This window comes from Nannospalax galili, unplaced genomic scaffold (genome assembly GCF_000622305.1).
Source record: "Nannospalax galili isolate Female #2095 unplaced genomic scaffold, S.galili_v1.0 scaffold11, whole genome shotgun sequence".
In the NCBI taxonomy this organism is placed as follows: domain Eukaryota; kingdom Metazoa; phylum Chordata; class Mammalia; order Rodentia; family Spalacidae; genus Nannospalax; species Nannospalax galili.
Genome location: NW_008330735.1, coordinates 936,793 through 957,461, shown reverse-complemented (window position 1 = coordinate 957,461; position 20,669 = coordinate 936,793). Strand labels below are relative to the sequence as shown.

General features: G+C 38.7%; 1 protein-coding gene across 4 annotated transcripts in view; it reads right to left on the bottom strand.

Moving 5' to 3' along the window:
- The window catches only part of Mettl15 (methyltransferase like 15), a 256,971-nt gene that overhangs the window by 121,070 nt on the left and 115,232 nt on the right, over nt 1–20,669 (bottom strand). For all 4 annotated transcript variants that reach the window (XM_008851188.3, XM_017802827.2, XM_008851182.3 and 1 more), the window contains exon 4: nt 1,338–1,474. In XM_008851188.3, the coding sequence (XP_008849410.1) occupies nt 1,338–1,474 (137 nt within the window). The remainder of the gene's footprint in view (nt 1–1,337; nt 1,475–20,669) is intronic.

Below are 20,669 nucleotides of genomic sequence, written 5' to 3'. Positions count from 1 at the left end.
AGCAGACCCCAATCTTATCTAAAGGAATGTTGGTGACTGATTGCTGCTAGATGAGGTAGAGCTGATCTTCCTAAAACAAGGAACTCTAGATAGACTGACTAGACTAAGGGGATGGACTAGCACTGGGGAATAGCTGGGGGCACTGATAACACAGTGGATGGTAACAGGTAATACAAAGGACAGAATGTCCAGTGGGGGGAGGGGTGGCTATGGGAGGGTGCCAAAGGGGAAGGAGGTATAAAGATGATTTTATGTCTGAAATACACAAAAATTCAATTAAAAATTTAAAAAAAAAAAAAAAACCTACTTCACATAAACTCAAATTATCCCTGAATTTCCCATCTAGTTTCTTTATTACAGATCCTGGAGAATGAGAGAATATAAAACTTCTCCATTCTTGAAAACAGACTTTAGGCAGTCACCTTAGTTCCCAGATACTTTCTCTTTTATAGTAATGGCTTTCAAACAACATACAATATAGATTTTACTGTCCAAGTCAAACTTTTTCTTTAAAGGAAGATTTCCCATTAAGTCAATGTTTTATGTATTTAAATTTTTATTTATTTATTTGTTATTTAATTTTGAGTGTGCACACATATGGGTATGCCATGGCATGTATGTGGAGGTGAAAGAACATGTTGTAAAAATTGGTTCTCTCCTTCTTCTATGCAGTAAGAATTGAATTTATGTAGTCAGATACCCTTATCTGCCGAATCATCTCACTGACCCTATTTTATGTATTTTAAAGTGGCCACAATGATAGTCCACAACTGCTAGCAAAAGTATAAATCAATCTTAAGTCTATATGTGAATTTCAGAAGTAATTCAGAGAAAGCAAATGCACTATTTTGATGTACACAATCTTAGGTGTTCAAAAAATATCTCACATATGTTATTCTGCTAAATTCTTGGACAGTAACTTGTAAATTTTTTTTAATTGTATCATGTTGTCATTTGAGAGAGTATTTTGATATGTTCCTCAGACTAGTATTTCAAGATTGAGATGCTCTTGCCTCAGCCTGGTAAGTAGCATGTACTATAGGCAAATGCCACTATACCAACTAAGAATCTTTTTGACTAAAGTTACTTGTCAAAATACTGTTCATGTATATTATTGCGATTATTCCCACAGATTTAGAGTATATGCAGTAATGCAATTTCTTATGTGGCACTAGAACATTATTTACATTATTTCTTTCTTTGGTGGAGGCAAGCAGTAAAATAGTCAGTGGAGTAAAACAATACACCATACAGAATAAAATAAGTTCCAGGGTGGTAGACAAAACCTTGTAAAACTCAGCACCAAAATTAAATGAATAAACAAGAGCATTACTTACGGATACAACTGTGCAAGCTGTTTGGCTATTGTATAAGCTGTTGGGTCTCTGTCTAAGGCATACAGGGTAATATCTGGTTCCTTCTGTAGAATGGCTTTTGAATGTCCTCCTGAGCCAAATGTCATATCTACAATAACCTAAACAACACAGAAAAAGAAAATTACCTTTAGCATGAGTAAAGAACACAACTAATTCTTTCTTTTCAATCATTAGTTTTAATCACAATTCTGGAAACAAAAACAAAGGGGAAATGGTACTTTTGCCATCAGTTCACATTTTTTATTCTTTTTTTAAAATAAAACTATTTTTTTACAAGAAGCATTTAGAAGAAGCATTTCACTACAGCTTTAACATATTCAGTAACACACTCCAGAGCAAGAGTATATCTCTTTCACAAGTGGGTACAAGTTTCTAAGTTCATAGTTGAGTTAATACAGTTATACAACATTGAACTCAGTATAAGACCTGTAAGACATAATTAAATGAGAGTTTAACCTTTAAAAAAGATCTCCATTTCATTATTAAAACACACACTTCATAAATAAAAATTCATTTTCAATGCAGTTGACATTAAAATGTTTGCAAAAGCATTTCTAATCTCTATATATCTGATTATTACTAGTGACAGTCGGTTACTTTCTGAGCTCCTTGGAATCTGAGCATGGATATAAAGTCATCAGGTAGATTTCAATGGTAATGTTTGTCGTATCTTCTAATTATTTTTTATCATTATTTTTAAAAATTTTAATAAGAACATGATTAGCATTTCATTACATATTTAACATATTCAGCAACATACTCCAGAGCAAGACTACATCTCTTTCACAAGTGGGTGCACGTTTCTAGGTTCACAGTTGAGTTAATACGGTTATACAATACTGAACTCAGTATAAGCCCTGTAAGACATAAAATTGAATGAGTTTTTTTAACTTTAAAAAATATTTCCATTTCATTTTAGAATATACTGTTCCTTGCAGAAAGACTCATTGTTTTTGCTACTAACACTGAGATGTTGGTGTGTGCATCTCTAATTTGTATGCATCTGATTATTACTAGTCATAATCAGTTGCACTCGGATCCTTGGTGCCTGTGTATGTCTATGAAGTCATGAGGTAGATTTCAATGGTAATGTTTATCACCTGAATTAGCATGATGCAAATTTCCACATTTCCTCCTCAAATATATTTTTTAAAATTTGTTGATTTTTCTGTGTGTGTGTATATCACAGAGAACATCCCAAACCATCTTATTCAACTATACACCCATTTCCCAGATGGCACCCTCCCATAGCCTCCCTCCACCCACTAGAGCCCTTATACTCTGATATCCCTGCTTCTGTCTGCTGTGTTGTTGGCACCCCAGCCAATCCCCACTACTTGCCCTTCTGGTGAATCTAGTCAGCCTATCTCAAAGTCTTTGTTTTAAGAAGGTCAGCCGTTCCTCTTCTAGCAGCAATCAGTTGTCAATACTCCTTTAGATAAGATTAAGGTCTGCTGTTCATTTTCCCAGTTCTATGCTGAGTTACTATTTGGGAGTCCCTTTGATCACCCTGGCCAACAACGCAAAAGAAGGTATCTCCTATTTGGCATTGTTGCTTGTTATGTAGCCTTGAGCTGTGCATATGGACTCTTAAGAAATTATATGGACCCCTTTAATCTTTGGTTATATGTTCCTTTTGAATGTTTAAGGCCATAGAGTTGGCCCAGATAAACCAATTTATTTTTACTTTTAAGGTCATTTGAGGGTCTGTTCCTCAGGGGGCACATGGGCTTGGGAGGAGTCCCTGGCTGTAGGAGGAAATACAGCCTGAACAACCAGTGCAGGCTCACTGCAAATGCTCCAAAAACCATCTGGTTGAGTCAAACCTGTATTCTGCCAAAGGACATAGAGACGGCTGACACAGACATGACCAGAGAAGGCCTACTGGGGCCAATGGGACATTGGGAGAGGGGTATATAAGGCAGTCCCATATCCACAATAAACGAGTCTGCAGCACCTCACCTAGTGCCTGGAAACCCGACTGCCGGTGTCTGTGTGTTGACTTTGCACTGCACACCCCCTCCTGGCCGAGACCCTGAGTCTCTCCTATGCTGGACCTACAGGGAGACTACAACATCTGGTGCCTAAACAGGGACTCTCAGCCCCCTTGGAAATGGCGATGCCCCCAAGTTCGGTGAGTAGGCCCAGCGTTTTGTCTGTACCTTCGGCTGCTCGAGGGTGAGCAAGTGGCCCCCTCCTCTGTCCCCTCAACCCTGTTTGTCATATTTGTTCTTAGATCAGGAGGCACATTCTGCCGTGTGGTCCCGAAGCCCACGTTGGCCCCTTTCACTCCTTGGCTCGTCCTGGTGAGTTCACATAGGGTTGATCCACCCTGAACTCAGAGCCCAAGCCTCAGTCAATCCCGTTGCCTGTCCTGGAGACATCGTGTGAGCATACAACTCTGGGTTTCACAGCCCTCGGATGTCCCTCACTAAGCACAAGACACTTGGATCCAATACACCTTTTCATGTTGGGGCAGTTCACGTCAGAGTGGCTCACTGTCCTCGTTTGCTCTATCTGTGCCCTTTTAGTGGTTACCTTTGCCTTCTACTTCTGTGGCGAGAATCCCTTCACCAAGCTCTCCCAAGATGGGCAATCTTTCACCAAAATGCAGGGAGCCACAAACTGCAGCACTCAAGGCACTCTTAAAGACTAGAGGATTCAAGTTTGGAATGCTTCAAGGGTATCTTCAGCCGGGTGGGAATAGTTACATGGGGACTCATAGGAATGGTGGGAATGTTAATTATACTCCTTACTAGATGTCTTGTAAAGTATACCTGATCAGAAAAACAAATTAACAGAGCTGTCCTTAAAGTTCTCCAGGCTATCGTCTATGATAGAGCAAGACCTGGACCTCCTCCACAAATGCTGCATGACTGGCTGTTATCTATCCAACATTCAATAGTCTAAGCCCTACCACCTTTAGCTAACACTACGTGGTTTATCCCCTTGGTAGCTGGTTAGTCAATGATGGGTAAGATCCTGCAAATCAGGAAAACCTAAGACAGGCACAGTCAAATGTTGGGACACCAGAAGTGAGGTCAACAATGTCTGGGCTATAGAACACGGGCTCTCACTGTGTTAAGCTCTGCATTTAAAAACAAAAAGGGTGGATATGTAGGAGGAAGCACAGCCTAAAAAACCAGTGCGAGTGATCTGCAAATATGCCAAAAACATCCGGTTGAGTCAAACCTGTATACTGGCAAAGGACATAGAGATGGCTGAAGCAAGATAGCTAGACATAGTCAATGAGGATCAGACATGACCCGAGAAGGCCAACTGGGGCCAAAGGGACATTGGGAGAGGGGTATATAAGGCAGTCCCATATCCACAATAAACGAGTCTACAGTACATAGCCTAGTGCCTGCTTCAACCCGACCCCCAGGGTCTGAGTGTGGATTCCACCCCACTCATCCCCTCCCTGACAGGACCCTGAGTCTCACCTAGGCTGGACCTGCAGGGAGACTACAACACCTGGCTCCTTTCTTTCACCAGTTCCACCTATGTGAAGATTAAGTCAAATGTCCTGCTCAACCATGGTTGGCTTCGCTTGGAAGCATGGAGGAAGTGATTCTTCTGTGTTGACCCTCCTATCTGCAGACTGGACACTGGTTCAAGTCTATCTCGTGGGGTCTCCTCGGCCTCCTTGATCAAGAGGAGAGGTGACCCATGACCATTACAGGACATTTTGAGAGGTGCTCATAGTTGCCTGGAACTAGTCAACCTAGGAGGGCAAGGAGCAAAAACTGTCCTTTATGTCCCTCTGACCAAATTATTATAGGCTTCAAAGTATATCGCTTAAGCATCTAAGAAGGTTAGTTCCACCAGTCTGGTACTTTTAATTACTGTGTGTCATGTACATAAATCTTGGGCAAAGACCAACTGTTCTCAGATAAACCTTACCTAGATAATATATTTCTTGATCTGCTTCGTATAATTTGTCAGTAGGTTATAAGAGTAATATGGTTCCCTCTGGTTTTCAAAACTAGCCAGGCATTATCTCTCGCATTATCTTACCACTCCACCACAGTTTTCCCAATTAAGGTGCCCCCATTTCCCCCCCCCCTTTCTCCCTTAATAATACCCTTCTCTGTGGTCCTACTTCTCTTGAGCTCCTTCTTTCCCTTTATCCCCTAGTTTCCTTGTATACCCCTCCCTCCTCCCTCTCAAAAATTAACCCAATCTTTATCCATACCTCCCTTACTAAGGCCTGATTCCTACTGTTCTCTTTCAGGTTATTTCTTTTCCTTTTCTTCCCTGTTTACTTTCCATTATCCTGGTTCCTGTAGTTATGCCTGTATACATACTCACTTATCAGGGTTTGGTTCTAGGATCCAAATATGAGGGAGAACATATGTCACCAGCAAATTTCATAATTTCATCTTTCTTTACTGCTGAGAACTCTATCATATAAATGACCCACCTTTTCATTATCTACTAGTCAGCTGAGGGACACTTAGGGTGCTTCCATCTCTTAGCTCTTGGGAAAAGAGCAGCAACAAACATTGATGTACCAGTGAGTGTGTCTGCAATAGGATGAGTTCTTTGGGTGTATGCCAAGGAGTGGTATAACTGGGTAAAATGGTAGGTTCATTTGTAGTTTTTTAAGAGTTCTCCACACTGCTTTCCATAGGGGTTGAACCAGTTTGCAGCCCCACCAGCAGTGGATGAGTGTTCCCCTTTCCCTACATCCTCTCCAGCATTTGGTATTATTTGTTCTCTTGATCTTAGCCAGTCTGACTGGGGGAAGTTGAAATCTTAGAGTGGGTTTAATTTGCATTTCCCTAACTATCAGTGATGTTGAACATCTTTTAAGATGCTTCATAGCCATTTCAACTCCTTAGCCCATCTTTTAATTGGGTTTCTTCTTGTCTTGATTTTCTGTTTTTTGAGTTCATTATATATTCTGGATATTAAACCTCTGTCGGTTGTTTCGTTGGTAAATATCTTCTCCCGTTCTGTGGGTTTTCTGATCGCTTCCCTGGTTACCTCCTTTGATGTACAGAAGCTTTTTAGTTTAATGAGGTCCCACTTGTTAATTCTTGCACTTGTTTCCTGAGCAATTGATGTCTGGCTTAGAAAATCTTTTCCTACAAAGTCCTTTCCTACACCTATATCTTGTAGGTTTTTTCCAGTGTTTTCTTCTAACAGTTTCAGAGTTTCAGGCTTTACATTGAGATCTTTGATCCACTTGGAATTGACTTTTGTGCAGGGTGAAAGATAGGGGTTTAGTTTCATTCTTCCATAGGTGGAGATCCAGTTTTGCCAGCACCATTTGCTGAACATGTTGTCTTTCCTCCAGTAAATATTCTTGGCCCCTTTGTCAAATATCAGGTGGCTGAAATCACATTTATTCATATTTGGGTCTTCAATTGAGTTCCATTGACCTATGGGTCTATTTTTGTGCCAGTACCATGTTGTTTTTATAACTACAGCTCTGTAACACAGCTTAAAATCTGGTATAGTAATCCCACGGCATTGCTCTTAGTGCTCAGGGTTGTTTTGGCTATCTGAGGTCTTTTGGGTTCCATATGAATCTTAGGATGGCTTTTGCCAATTCTGTGAAAAATGTCACGGGGATTTTGATTGTCATTGTGTTGAATCTTTAAATGACTTTTTGTAGGATGGTCATTTTCACAATATTAATTCTTCCAATCCATCAGCATAGGAGGTCCTTCCATCTTCTGATGTCTTCCACAATCTCTTTCTTTAATGATTTAAAATTTTCATTGTAGAGCTCTTTTAATGTCTTTGGTCACATTTATTCCTGAGATATTTTATTTTTTTCAGCTATTGTGAAGAGGAGTGTTTCCATGTGCTCTTTCTCTGATTGCTTTTTATTGTTATATACTAAGGCTATAGACTTTGTAGGTTAATTTTGTAACCTGCCACTTTACTGAACCTGATAATAATTTCTAGGAGTTTTCTGGTGGAATTTTTGGCATCTCTGAGATATACCTGCAAAAATGGATAATTAGATCTCTTTTTTTTCCAATTATTACTCCAAAATTTCCTGTTCTTGCCTTATTGCTCTTGCAAGAGTTTCAAGCACTTTATTAAAGAGAAGTGGAGATAGTGGACAGCCTTGTCTGCTTCCTGATTTCAATGGGAATGCTTCCAGTTTTTCTCCATTTAGAATGATGTTGGCTGTGGGTTTGTTATATATGGCTTTAATTATGTTGAGGTATGTTCCCTCCACTCCAATTCTCTCTAGGACTTTGAACCTAAATGCATGTAGAATTTTGTCAAAGGCCTTCTCTGCATTTATTGAGATGACCATCTGGTTCTTGTCTTTGAGCCCATTTATATGATTTATGATGTTTATTGACTTACATACGTTGAACCACAGCTGCATCTCTGGGATAAAGCCGACCTGATCATGGTGGATGATCTTTATTATGTGTGTCTGCATGTGGTTTGCAAGTATCTTGGTGAGAATTTTTGCATCTATATTCATTAAGGATATGGGTCTATAGTTTTATTTTTTGGTTGTATCTTTACCTGGCTTTGGTATTAGAGTGATGCTGGCTTCATAGAAGGAATTTGGAAATTCTCACTCCGTTTCCATCTTTTTGAATAAATTAAGTAATATTGGATGTAGATCTTCTTTAAATGTCTGATAGAATTCTGCTGTAAATCCATCTGGTCCTGGGCTTTTTTTTTTAGGTGGGAGGTTTTGTACTACTGTTTCCATTTCTTTTTGTGTTATGGGTCTGTTTAAGCCGTTAATCTCTTCTTGGTTTAGTTTTGGTGGTTTCCATGCCTTTAGATATCCATCCATTTCTTTTAGGTTTTCAAATTTAGTAGCATATAGATTTTTAAAGTATTCTGTTATAATGTTCTGTATCTTTCTGGTGTCTGTTGTGATATTTTCCCTTTCACCTCTGATTTTGTTGATTTGGAGGTGATCTTTATTTCTTTGGTTAACTGGGCTAGCGGTCTGTCAATCTTGTTTATCTTTTCAAAGAACCAGTTCTTGGAACTGTTGATTCTTTGTACTGTTTACTTTGTTTCAATTTCATTAATTTCTTCCCTGATTTTTGTTATTTATTCTTGTCTGCTGGGTTGGTTTTCATTTGCTGTTGCTCTTCAAGTGTGTGGAATTGCAATGTTAAGTCATTTATTTGTGTTCTTTCCAATTTTTTGATGTGGGCACTTAGAGCTATCAATCAAAGCAGAGAACTGCCTATGCTATAATGTCCTTAGCAACTGAACTCCTCTAACCCCATAAAAGGAAGCCCTGACCCATAATGAGGGCCGCCGAGTACCTTCACTCATGTGGCTGCTCCCTTGCAGTGGATTCTGATGTTTTCTATTGCTTTGCTTTAGAGTTTCCTTGCTACGTGTGCAAGTCAGTGTGTGCTTTTATTTCATATCTTTGAATAACAGCCAAGAACCAGGGTCTGGAGAGATGACTCAGCAGTTAAGAACACTTGCTACTCTTACAGAGAACCAGAGTTTGGTTCCCAGCCCCGACATGGAGGCTCAAAACTGCGTGTAATTCCAGGATCCTGACACCCTCTTCTGGACTCTGTGGGCACCTGCACTCACACATACACATTCTCACACACATAATTAAAAATAAAAGAAATCTTTTAAAAAAGAAGTCACTGAAGAATTTTTTAAAGAGAGGTCAAGAAGTTTGTATTAATCAGGGTCTTAAAGTCCTGTAGTATTGTTTATATAAAGTTGGGTGCACCAGAGTTTGGTGAATATATATTCATGATTGTAATATTTTCTTGATTTATTTTTCCTTTGGTCAGAATGAAGTGACCCTCTTTGTCTCTTCTGATTAGTTTTAGTTTAAAGTCTATTTTTTCAGATATTAGAATTGCTACACCTGCTTTTTTCTTAGTACCATTTGCTTTGTATATTTTTTTCCATCCTTTCACTTTAAGATAGTGTCTGTCCTTGAAAGTGAGATGAGTTTCTTGCAGACAAAAACAAGATGCGTTTTGTTTCTTAACCCATTCACCTAGTCTGTGTCTTTTCATTGGGGAGTTCAGTCCATTAATATTTAAAGTTATTAATGAAAGATGAGTATTAGATGAGCATTGAATCCTGTCATTTTTATTTCTGTTTACATCTTGATATAGCTGTACTTTTCCACAGTTACACCTTCATTGAATTTCTTTCCACAACCCCTTGGGTATAGTCATTCCTTTCTTCAGCTCTTTGTATTGCTTCCAGAACTCTCTGAAGGTCTGGTTTTGTGCACATGAATTCTTTCAGCCTATTTATGTCATGGAAGATTTTTCTTTCCCCTTCGACTATACTAGACATTTTGGCTGGGTATAGTAGTCTGGGGAGGGTGAGTGAGGCTGGGAGAGTCAAGGCGCAGAGGGCACAATCAACTTACCCTGAGAGGTAAGCCTGTGTGTCGGAAAGAGCTAGAGCTCATTTTTTTGTGTGAGATTGGGCTTTATTTTGTGCGATCACTATTAAAAACAAACAAACAAACAAACAAACAAAAAACAAAATCTGATCAGAGTATCAGTAAAACAAGTCCATGCATACTGTAGAAAACCAGAACACCTTAATATTTCACCACAAGGTCACGCTGGCCACACTGCTGTGATGCAGGCTTTTAAAGCGTTATAGCTTCAAGATGGTAATGATATTTCCAATAAGTTCTCAACATTTGGAGATGGCTTAAAATTGCTGTGGCTCACTTTATTCTAATTTCATTAAATGCTTTCTATGAAATTTAAATATTCATGGACAGAGGAAGAGGGAGAATACAAAGGAGGATCAATATACTTAAAAAGTCATATAACAAAATAGAACCTTAAAAATTAACAAAGCTCAAGTGTTCTTAAATCAAAACACATGGCAAAGTCTAAGCTTGACACTACTTTAGATTTACCTTGCCTTTGAAAAAACATCACTAAAAGTTTCAAAATTCCAGTAGCTTTAGATTTCTTTATGGTATTAAAAGAGAAAAAACTATTCAGATCTACCTAATTGAATGTTATTTCTCATCTAAACTATGACACTCTGAAGAGTGAAAGGTTTGTCAATAATATTTTTGCAAGCAATAGAATATATTGTATTTAAGTATATATCTTTAAATATTTGATCAATCTATACACACAAAATAGTAACTGGATCTGGAATCTCTTGGTAATTTTATTTGACCAAATTGTAAGGAACACTACCACATGTTCTTGCTAATAGGTGATTGGAGCAGTAAACTCTCATTTTAAAATTTACCATATGGGGGCTGGTGAGATGCCTCAGTGGTTAAGAGAACTGTCTGCTCTTGTAGAGGATGCAGGTTTGGTTCCCAGCACGCACATGGTGGCTAACAACTGTTTATAACACCATTTCCAGGGAATATAAGGCCCTCTTCTGGTTTCCACAGCCATTTTACAACATGGGTACACTTACACACATGCAGACAAAAAAGTCATACCCATAAAACAAAAACTAATAAATTTAAATAAAATTACCATATGCATTACTCACAAGTAACCAGTGTTATATTGAAAAGCAAGTTTCCAATTAGTTTTTCCTTCTCCCAGGATACTAATATGATATTACATCACATTTTTATCCTTAAAAATTGAGACTAAATAGGAAACTGATCAATTAATTTTGCTTAAAAAATTCACAAGTACAAATCAATATATCAAGTGAATCTTTCTATATGCCCCTTGTATAAATGCTTCACATGTAATCTCATGCTCTAAGTTTATATGTAATTGTTGCTTCAGAATTTCCTACTATAACTTGCCTATCTTAAAAACAAACAAATGACTATTGATTCCAAATTTGTTTTGATTATTTCACTTCTTAATTGCATAATACTACCACATCATTTTAGCTCTGTGAGTTTCAATGTTTTCATCTGAGAAGAAATGGGAATATAATGTATTTCTGGTTATCCCAAAGACTTTGTAAGTAGAACCACATACCCTCTTTATAACTGAGAAATTGGTATCAGTAGAAGTTGCAATATGGAAACTAGGGTTAGACTAAGCTACAACCACAGAAGAAACTCTTGTTATATCTTCCACTACTTTATGTCCTCAGAAATGATTAAAATATCTATTTGAAAGTTGCTTTACAGTTTACCAAGCATGAGAGTTTCTCTACTTTGTCTAATGGGAACCCTGGAAAGAAACAGACAATTATTCAGTTTTTCCTAAAGAGAAACGTCAGGTCAAGAGATAATGTGGCTTAAGATGATATTAGCAAGGAGATGAAATGATGTCTAAGCTCACCAATTGTAAATCTCACCAGTGTTCTTCCCAAACGAAATAAAAAATGGAAGAATAGAGAAGAGGGAAAAAAAATGAACGTCACAAGAGGAATCATAGCAGAGATGGCTTTATAAAAGTTAAGTAGGAAAGTTCAGTTGTTCATACATACCCCCCACACACACACATATGCAACCTGTCTCTATCTGGCTTTCTTCTTCTGGTTCCTCCCACTCCTTGTGCCAGAATGAGTTTCAAGGTGTATGTACTTTTCTCCTGCCACCCTCCTTCTCCTTCTAGGCAGGTGCCTAGGTAATCTAGAGCTTTAAAATATAAGTTTCTTGGGAAATTTTGTATAGTGAAAGGAAAAAAAAATCCTTTCAGTTTGGAGACCATCCTAAAACATCTTTTATTACAAAGTAGTACCATATCTTTTAGCAAAAATAAATAGAAAATGCTAGTTGATTGGCACAGATACCATCTTTTAAGAAGAGAGAGTTCTCTGTAATTGTGTAGAAGACAGATAGAAAAAGACAATCCATCCTCTTTTCTCAGGTCCTGGCTTCAAGATGACCAAAAATCATCAACAACAATCACAACAAAAAGGTCACTGGCCACATAAGAACTGACCTCTCATGTGAACTGTGCCCTGTGAGAGCCCAAGGACAAGGCCATTTTGAAGTTTTTTATTCAGAACACAGTAGAGGCTGTTGCTGTCAGGGACATTTCCAAAGAAAGTGTCTTTCAAGCTTATGTGCTGCCCAGGTTCTGTGTCAAGCTGCATTACTATGTGCTGTGCCATTCATAGAAAGGTGGTCAAGAGTCAATCTTGTGAAGCCCAGAAAGACCAAACCCCTCCCCAACTTAGATCTGGTGGTGTGGTGTACAATCTCCAAATCCCACATAAAAAGTTTGCCTTCTTATGGATAGTGAGAAAATGATCTTCTGGGAAAAGAAAATCGAAACCATGTTAAAAAAAAAAAAAACCACGATAGACAAACCATGACTTAACTATTATAAAATCCTGGAGCAGTTTGCTGGATGAGCCCTATTATACATTCTCAGTTAAGACAAGATTTCTATGTCCCTCTGTGTCACAACAACAGCATGACTTCTGTTTTTGGTAGACACATGCAGGGTAAAGCAAAAGGGACCTTAGGGAAAGCCAAATGTGGCCTGGAGAGAATAATAAAATGCAGCATGGTCAGATTGGGTGGCAGTATCAAAATTAAAGAGATTTAAAGAAAAAGATAAGCTTTACCTCCAACTTAATATGGAGGCATTAGTACAGAGTGGCAGGTCTGAACTTAGTGATGTGATGAGAAAAAAGGAGTTAAGCATCCCCAGGGCACCATGTGAAAGGACAAAATTATTTGTGAGCATCAGTCACATCAAATAGACATAATTCAGCTTAAGACAATTTTGAAATTTAGTATCAGTACCAATAGATTCATTAAAAAAACAACTCTTCAAGAATATCGATGATTTATAATTCATTGTATTATTTAACTCTGTAACATCATGTTTTGTCAATTATTCCACTGAAGCACCAAAGGACATACTTTCTACTCAGCACCCCATGGAACCTTCTACAAAATCGACTGTATACTGGGGCAGAAAACAAACCTCAACAAATACAAAAAGATTGAAATAATTTCATGCATTCTATCAGACCACAATGCAATAAAGCTTACAATCATGTTTTGTCAGTTGGCTTCCTATGCATTTAAAATGAGAAAATGAGGATTTACTTTAGGTTAGCTCTTTTAAATGAAATACAACTAAGTGATATTTTATTTCCATATATCTAAAATCACAGAAATGATCCTGTTGTACCTTCTTTCTTTAAAATTAATAAATAACTGAACAATAGCTACCAGCCTGATTTGGACACAGAACACACAACAAATTTCAGCACTCAAAGTGATATAACTGGCTATGATAATCATTTGGCTTATAAGGAGACAGAAGTCCAGAGAAGTAAACTAGTCAAGGATCATGCTAGTACTAAATCCCTGATCCTGTGATATTTCCCCCCATTTCATCCCATAGTACTCCCCTGTCAAAATTACATATTGCCACTGAAATAAAAAGTTGTCTTTAGAAATTTTTTTTCTTAATATGGGTAAAGTAAAAGTGAGAGCGTCTTCCCCAAATCTTCAATGTATGTTAAAAACTACTGTTCTATCATTTAACTATGTAAGTCTGTTTTAATTATTACTTTTATTTTATGTATATAAAATAGATTTATTTAAGTGCATCCATGTCATGCAATGCCCCTGAAGGTCAGAAGAGGGTGTCCTATTTTCTGGACCTGGAGTTAAGGATGGATGTTAACTGCCATGTGGGTGCTGGGAACCAAACCCAGGTCCTCTGCAATAGCAGTCAATGCTCTTAACTGCTGAGCCATGTCTCCAGCCCCTGTAAATACTTTATCTTTTAAAACTTATGAAGATAAGCCTGTTGAATAAAATTGTAAAAATGAACAAACATTTTGTAGGTTGTCTGGTATAAATATTTTCCCATTACTTGTCATAGATGCTGATGAAGACAGACTTAACTCACATGTTATACCTTTCAAGTTGATATTTGAAAATCTAAAATAATGGCAACAAAAATTAAAATGATATAGTTAAAGCTAAAGGATCATGGGTGGGTAGAGCTAATCAGAAATACTTTAAATTCAATTCCCTAATCATAATTCTGCTTCAGCATTCTAGATTATACTTAGCCCTGCCTTTGCATACCTCCCAAGTTGGGAGTCTCAAAGACTCAGTTAAGGCTCCTCACTCAAGATGGCAACTGAAAGAAATAATAGTATTTACCCCAAGGTTAAGACAGACTAGGAAACTGATGCTTTTTTTTTTTCTTTTAAATGCAACACTTCTAATCACTACAAATTTCACATTTGGAAAAACAATATTACAATTGGACATGAAGACATTTTTAGTCATGAACAGTATGAGGGGTAGAACTTTCAATTACATTTTCCTAATGTTGATTAGTCATTTCCAATCTGTGCAAGATTTTTAATAGTAAGCTACCATCTGAATTTAGAAACAATATGGCCTGGCTTCACTTTAAGATTTATTCCTAAGAATTTTTTTTCCTTGCAATAGCTAATTTTGATTTTTTTAGAAAAAAAATTGTTTTAAAAAATATTTTCAGTTAAACTTCACCTGCTAACAAGAAATTCCATTATGAATTCCTGAAATGTGCAAAGCATATATTAACCAAGGGGATGTTTAAGAAGATAATTTAAATATCTATGACATTCATTCTTAATTCGTATAAGCACTGTGCATTCATTACCAAAACAGCCATAGGAAGCAATGCAATGATAATACATAAGGCCCTTCCAGTCTGATGGGGGAATTTGAGCATGATATAAGTGAGATACCAGTAAAATGGAATCCACAATATAAAAAAGACATTCTTAACATTCTACAAGTTAGAAAAAAAAACTGAAATTGATTCAAATCAATAAATAGGAAATGTACTAAACAGGAGGAAGCTAACTTTCAACTGGGCCTGGGAAGGCTGCTCAGAACTCCCTGCTCACCCTATTTTCTCACCCTCCTATATTTTCCAAAGCAAACTGGTCACAAAATCACATTGATTTCAGCATGTAAATATTATGAACGCTTTCACTTCCACTTTTAGTTTGGAATCTCATAACCCTGTGTTTTACTATAAACTGAGTTCAGACCTAACATGCATGCCTCCATTCTTCTAATTTTTTGCTATACTGTTAGCATGATATCATTTCTAAAGTAACATGTGTGTGTGTGTGTGTGTGTGTGTGTGTGTGTGTGTGTGTGTGATATCTTCATTTAATTCTCCTCTCTGGTTTTCTAAACCAAACAGGATCCAAACACCTAGGCATAATGGACATCAGTCTTCATTTTCTAGTCCCTGTCTTTCTTTTAAATATCATTTCCCATTTCTCTCAGACACAAAATTTACAACATATTCCCCAGTCATAACTGCTGAGGTTGGTAAACATGCACATTGTCTCATGCTTTTATTCCATTTTTCCTTGTTCCATCTCTCTCAAATTTTATCAAACAATTATGAGAGTCCTTAATATTCTTGTAGTACTGTTCCAAAAGCTAGAAACAAAAGAACAGACAAAAATAAACATGGTCTTGGCTCTCATACTGTTTTTCACTCTAGAAGTCTTAACATATTTTCCTAAAAAATACCTTTGGAAGGTGCCCTGGGCATCTGTGCCTCCAGTGCCATACTTAATACATAGCACACAGAATAAAATCACCCTCTTCTGAATGCATGAATTAAGTGTAAGGAAACTAAGCCACAATAAAGGCATAGGTATAAGGCAGGATGTGCCTGTAGAGGGGCAGTAATATTCAGTAGAATCCAGGGTGAAGGAAGGTGAAAAGGAGACAACAGAGGTGAAGAAATTAACAATTTTCAAGTGTGGTGGTTTGAATGAAAATGTCCCCCATAGGCTCCAAGGGTTTGGACATTTTGTCCCCAGATGATGAGCACTGTTTTGGAAGATTTTAGAAGGTGTGGCTATCCTGGAGGAAGCACATCACTGGGGGTGGGCTTAGAGAGTTATTAAGCCTTGACAGATCTCCAGTCACCTTCTTGCTTCCTGTGCCTGTGTGATGATGTGAGAGCTTAGCTTCTGCTGCTCCTGCTCCAGCCACCTCCAGACACCATGCCACCCTGCCATGATGGACTGTAATTCCCCTGGAATTGTAAGCTCAAATAAATTCTTCCTTCTATAGATTGTTTGGGTCAGTGTTTCTATCACAGCAACAGAAAAGTGATTAAGACAGTAATTGGTACCAGAAAGTGGGCTGTTGGCTGTGTAGAACCTGACCATGTTGGGTTATGAAGAAATGTGGAAGACTTTGGAAGTTTGGGCTAGAAAAGTGGTTGATTGTTGTAAGCGGAGCTTAACAGGCCATTCTGTAGGCACCTGCAAGAAAGCAGTGCTTTGGAACAATGTAGTTCCAGAGGGAAATAAGGACTTAATTAGGATATTTTGGCAAAGAGTCTGACTGGAGTCTGCCCTCAGCCAAAAAGCTTGCCTGAGGCTAAGTTGAAAAGCCATGGATTAATTTTTCAGGTGGAAGAAATTTCAAGACAGCCTAATGTAGAAATGGTGGCATGGCTATTAGTGGTGAATATTATGCAGATCTACAGTGAAAGAGAGCAAATGGGGCCGAAAAAAATACAGTTTGGATTAAAAAAGAGCACTAGGAAGATCAATGTTGGAGCCCTGGCATGTGATGGAGAAGATCCCTTTGATAAGGAGATTAAAGTGATTAAGTAGATGCAAGTGATTAAGGAGGGGCCTAGAGAGTCACACTTAAATAATGGAGAGAGTACCTCTAGGGCAAGACCACACCTACTTAAGCCTCCAACTTGTGAAAGGAAAATGCTGCAAGGACCACTGAAGAGAAAAGCTTCTAAAATGGATAAAGCAGGCTGGAGTCCACCCCAAACTTGCAGTCAAACTTGGCATTGTTATTCACCTGGTGCTGGCTTTAGAGGCATGAAAGATGCAAGAGTGAAGGGGTCATCAATTTTTCCTCCACAGTTTCAGAGAGTCTTGGAAGCCAGGCAGCATGAAGCAGGGGTTCCCCTGCCTAGAGAAATCCCTGATAGGCCATTGCATGAAGCTGTGCAGGTGAAGCCTGGTTGGCAATGGAGACCCCCAAGAAGTTCGTGATGCCAGAGCTGTGAGGCATCTGCCAAGAAGACCTGCACACAGGGAGTGGTACCAGCACAAGGCAGCAATGTGTGTTGCACACAGCAAAGCTAGAGAGGTTGAGCCATCTTAAGCCCTTTGGAAGTAAAGTCCCAGAAGTTGGACTTGGAGCTACTGGATTTGGTGTTTGCCCTGCTGGTTTTTGGTCTTGTTTTGGTCCAGTATTTCCTTACTATGCCTCAATTCTTCCCTTTTGGAATGGTACTTGTTAGGGTTCCAAATAGCAGCTCCCCCCTCCCCAACAGGGACCTACAAACTCTGCTGAGAAGCAGCCTGCCTTTCCTCTGACCTCCAAAGATAAGCAGAGTTCCTCTTATCTTAAGAGGAAAAAGAAAACACTTCCACACCCTAATCCTACCTGCTTCCCCCTCCCTGAGTTCTCCCCCAAACATTCTCCCCTTCCACACCCTAAAGCCCCCATATGTAAAGTCCCAGCTCACAACCCATCTTTCCCTTCGCAGACATCCTTCCCTTCCCTTCCCTTCCCTTCCCTTCCCTTCCCTTCCCTTCCTTTACCTGACATCTTTCCCTGCCCTCCCTGTCATCCTTCCCTTCCCTTCCCTTCCCTTCCCTTCCCCTTCCCTTCCCTGACATCTTTCCCTCCACTGACATCTTTCCCTTCCCCAAGGGAAAGGTGCCCCGTGCGAAATAAATCTGTGCCTCGGTGCCTCCTCCATCCGTGCCGCTCGCTCCCGCCCACTCTCTACCTATCAGTACTGTGTATTCGGTTCCACTGTATGTTGGGAGTATGTAATTTGTCTTTTGATTTTATAGAAGTTTACAGTTCAAATATTTACCTGAGTCTCAGAAGAGACTGTGGACTTTTGAATAGTATTGAGACTGATAATGACTATGGGGACTTTTAAGATTGGACTAAATGCATTTTGCATTTTATATGGTCATGAGCCTACAGGGGCCAGGGGGTGGAATGTGGTGGTTTGAATGAAAATGTCCCCCATAGGCTCCAAGGGTTTGGACATTTCAGTCCCCAGATGATGGTGCTGTTTTGGGAGATTTTAGAAGCTGTGGCTATCCTGGAGGAAGCACATCATTGGGGGTGGGCTTAGAGAGTTATTAAGCCTTGCCAGATCTCCAGTCATCTCCTTGCTTCCTGTACCTGCATGATAATGTGGGAGCTTAGCTTCTGCTGCCCCTGCTCCAGCCACCTCCAGCCACCATGCCTCCCTGCCATGATGGACTGTAATTCCTCTGGAACCTTAAACTCAAATAAACTCTTCCTTCTATAAATTGCTTGGGTCAGTGTTTCTATCGCAGCAACAGAAAAGTGACTAATACATCAAGTATGTTTCCAGTCAAACTACATCATTCCTAAAAGGCCAGAATAAGTGATTTGTATAACTTTGGCTAAAAATGAATAGCTTTGAATATTTTTTGTCAGTGCGTAGTGGGGACAGGACCTAGGGTCTTGTGCATGTTAACCAACCATTTAAGATGTTTAGAAGTGGAAGCTCTACCTCTCCAAACTCCTAAGAACAGCATTAAATGCATCATAGGTATAAGAAATAGTGGTAAAAGGAAGTTTCTACTTATAGAATGCCCACGTAATACAGTCATCAGAAACAGGTTGAGAACAAGGACACTACAAGGATGTATGTGACATTCATTGAATGCTATTTTGTCAGACAAAATCCTACAGACACACACACACATACACACACACACACGCATAAACACATAAGTAATTCTCAAATCTGCACTCTGATATATGATCTTTATTAATATTTTACAGAGGACAAAAGAAAAGTTCAAAAAGAGTAATTAAATAGTCTAATCACAGTGAATTACAAGCACATACTTCAATAACCACTCCTTGTTTCCTGACCCTGTACTAATATCCATTTTTATTTTATATAGATAGAATAAACAAACTGATGTCCTGGGTGGAAATTAGAGAAATAAAAACTGATCATAAAGCAACATTGAAGGATCATAAAAACTACGCACTCCACAATGATGATGTTCCCACACTCGTTGGATGTAGCATGACTGTTGCTGTCTTGAATTCACAGTAGCTGTCCTTACTCAAAAGAGCCACTGATAAGACTGGTGTATGATTCCCTCATAGAGTGGAGAGCTCACAAGACCCATGAGGCAATGCAATAGGCAGTGTAACACTGGACCCTGTACTTTAAAAAGTGCATGTAAGTCTTACAAAATCCTAAAAGAATCACATTTCATAGAAATGTGTTGTGGGGTTACTTCAGAAAATATAACTTGGAGGTATAACTAGGAATAGAGGCAAAAATAAAACAAACATCTGTGTGGGGGGGGCTTATGAGTTTAATTGTAGTTGTACTCACACATACAAGCTTGTATGGAGGTCAGAGGTCAACTTCAGGTGTCTTCCTCTATCACTCTCTACCTCATTTTTTAGAGACTGGGTCTCTCAGACTGGAACTAGCTGTTTTAGCTAGTGTCAGGCCAGTCAGCCTGATACAGGGATCTACCTGTCTCCACCCCCAGCTTCTGATAGCTCTGGAATTACATGCATACACCACTGAGCCAACTCTCCAGCCAAGACAACTACTTCTTATCCCCCACTTCAAGACCTAACTCCATGCTCTGAGCTAGGAGTAATGACAAAGATCTGTACTCAGTATGTAGTACTTAGGAAGCTGATGAAGTAAAGTCCTGAGTTCTAGACCAGCAAGAACCACACAACAAAACCATGGTCCAAATGAAACAAACAAACAAAAGGCAATGGAACAACTTCTTATAACAGAAGAGAGAAAATGGAAAGTTCAGGTATCCTGATAAAATAAACAAGGCAACATAAGAATTCCAGTGTAGGAATCTAATCATTTTTGTGGAGTAAATTTGACATAAAGAAGTGAGAGGCATTTCTGGGTAGAAATTTTGATGAGAACAGAAAATTGAAATCTGCAGATGTGGTAGTATATTATTTACCATAGGATCAAGAAGTTTGATTTCTAACAATACTTATAAAGTATCAAGTTCCAATGATACTTAAAAATTTTCAGTGCATGTAAAAATGGTAACCCATTTCATTCCATATACAAATCCTATGATGAAGTCTTTGTAAATACTGTAGTCCTAGGGTTGACTTAGCACACATTTCCCACACACAATGTAGAGGAGCACCTTTAAGGAAATTCCTGATTTGTGAGCTTCTCTGGCAAGGTTATTTGAATAGTTTGGCAAAAGCTCTCTCTCTCTCTCTCTCTCTCTCTCTCTCACTCTGTGTGTGTGTGTGTGTTTGTGAATTAATTACTGAAGACAATCACTGACTTCTCTCAGGCTTTGCCTATATTCTCTGACAAGTGGATATTTTCTCACACTGATAATAAATTTGTGGACCCCAAA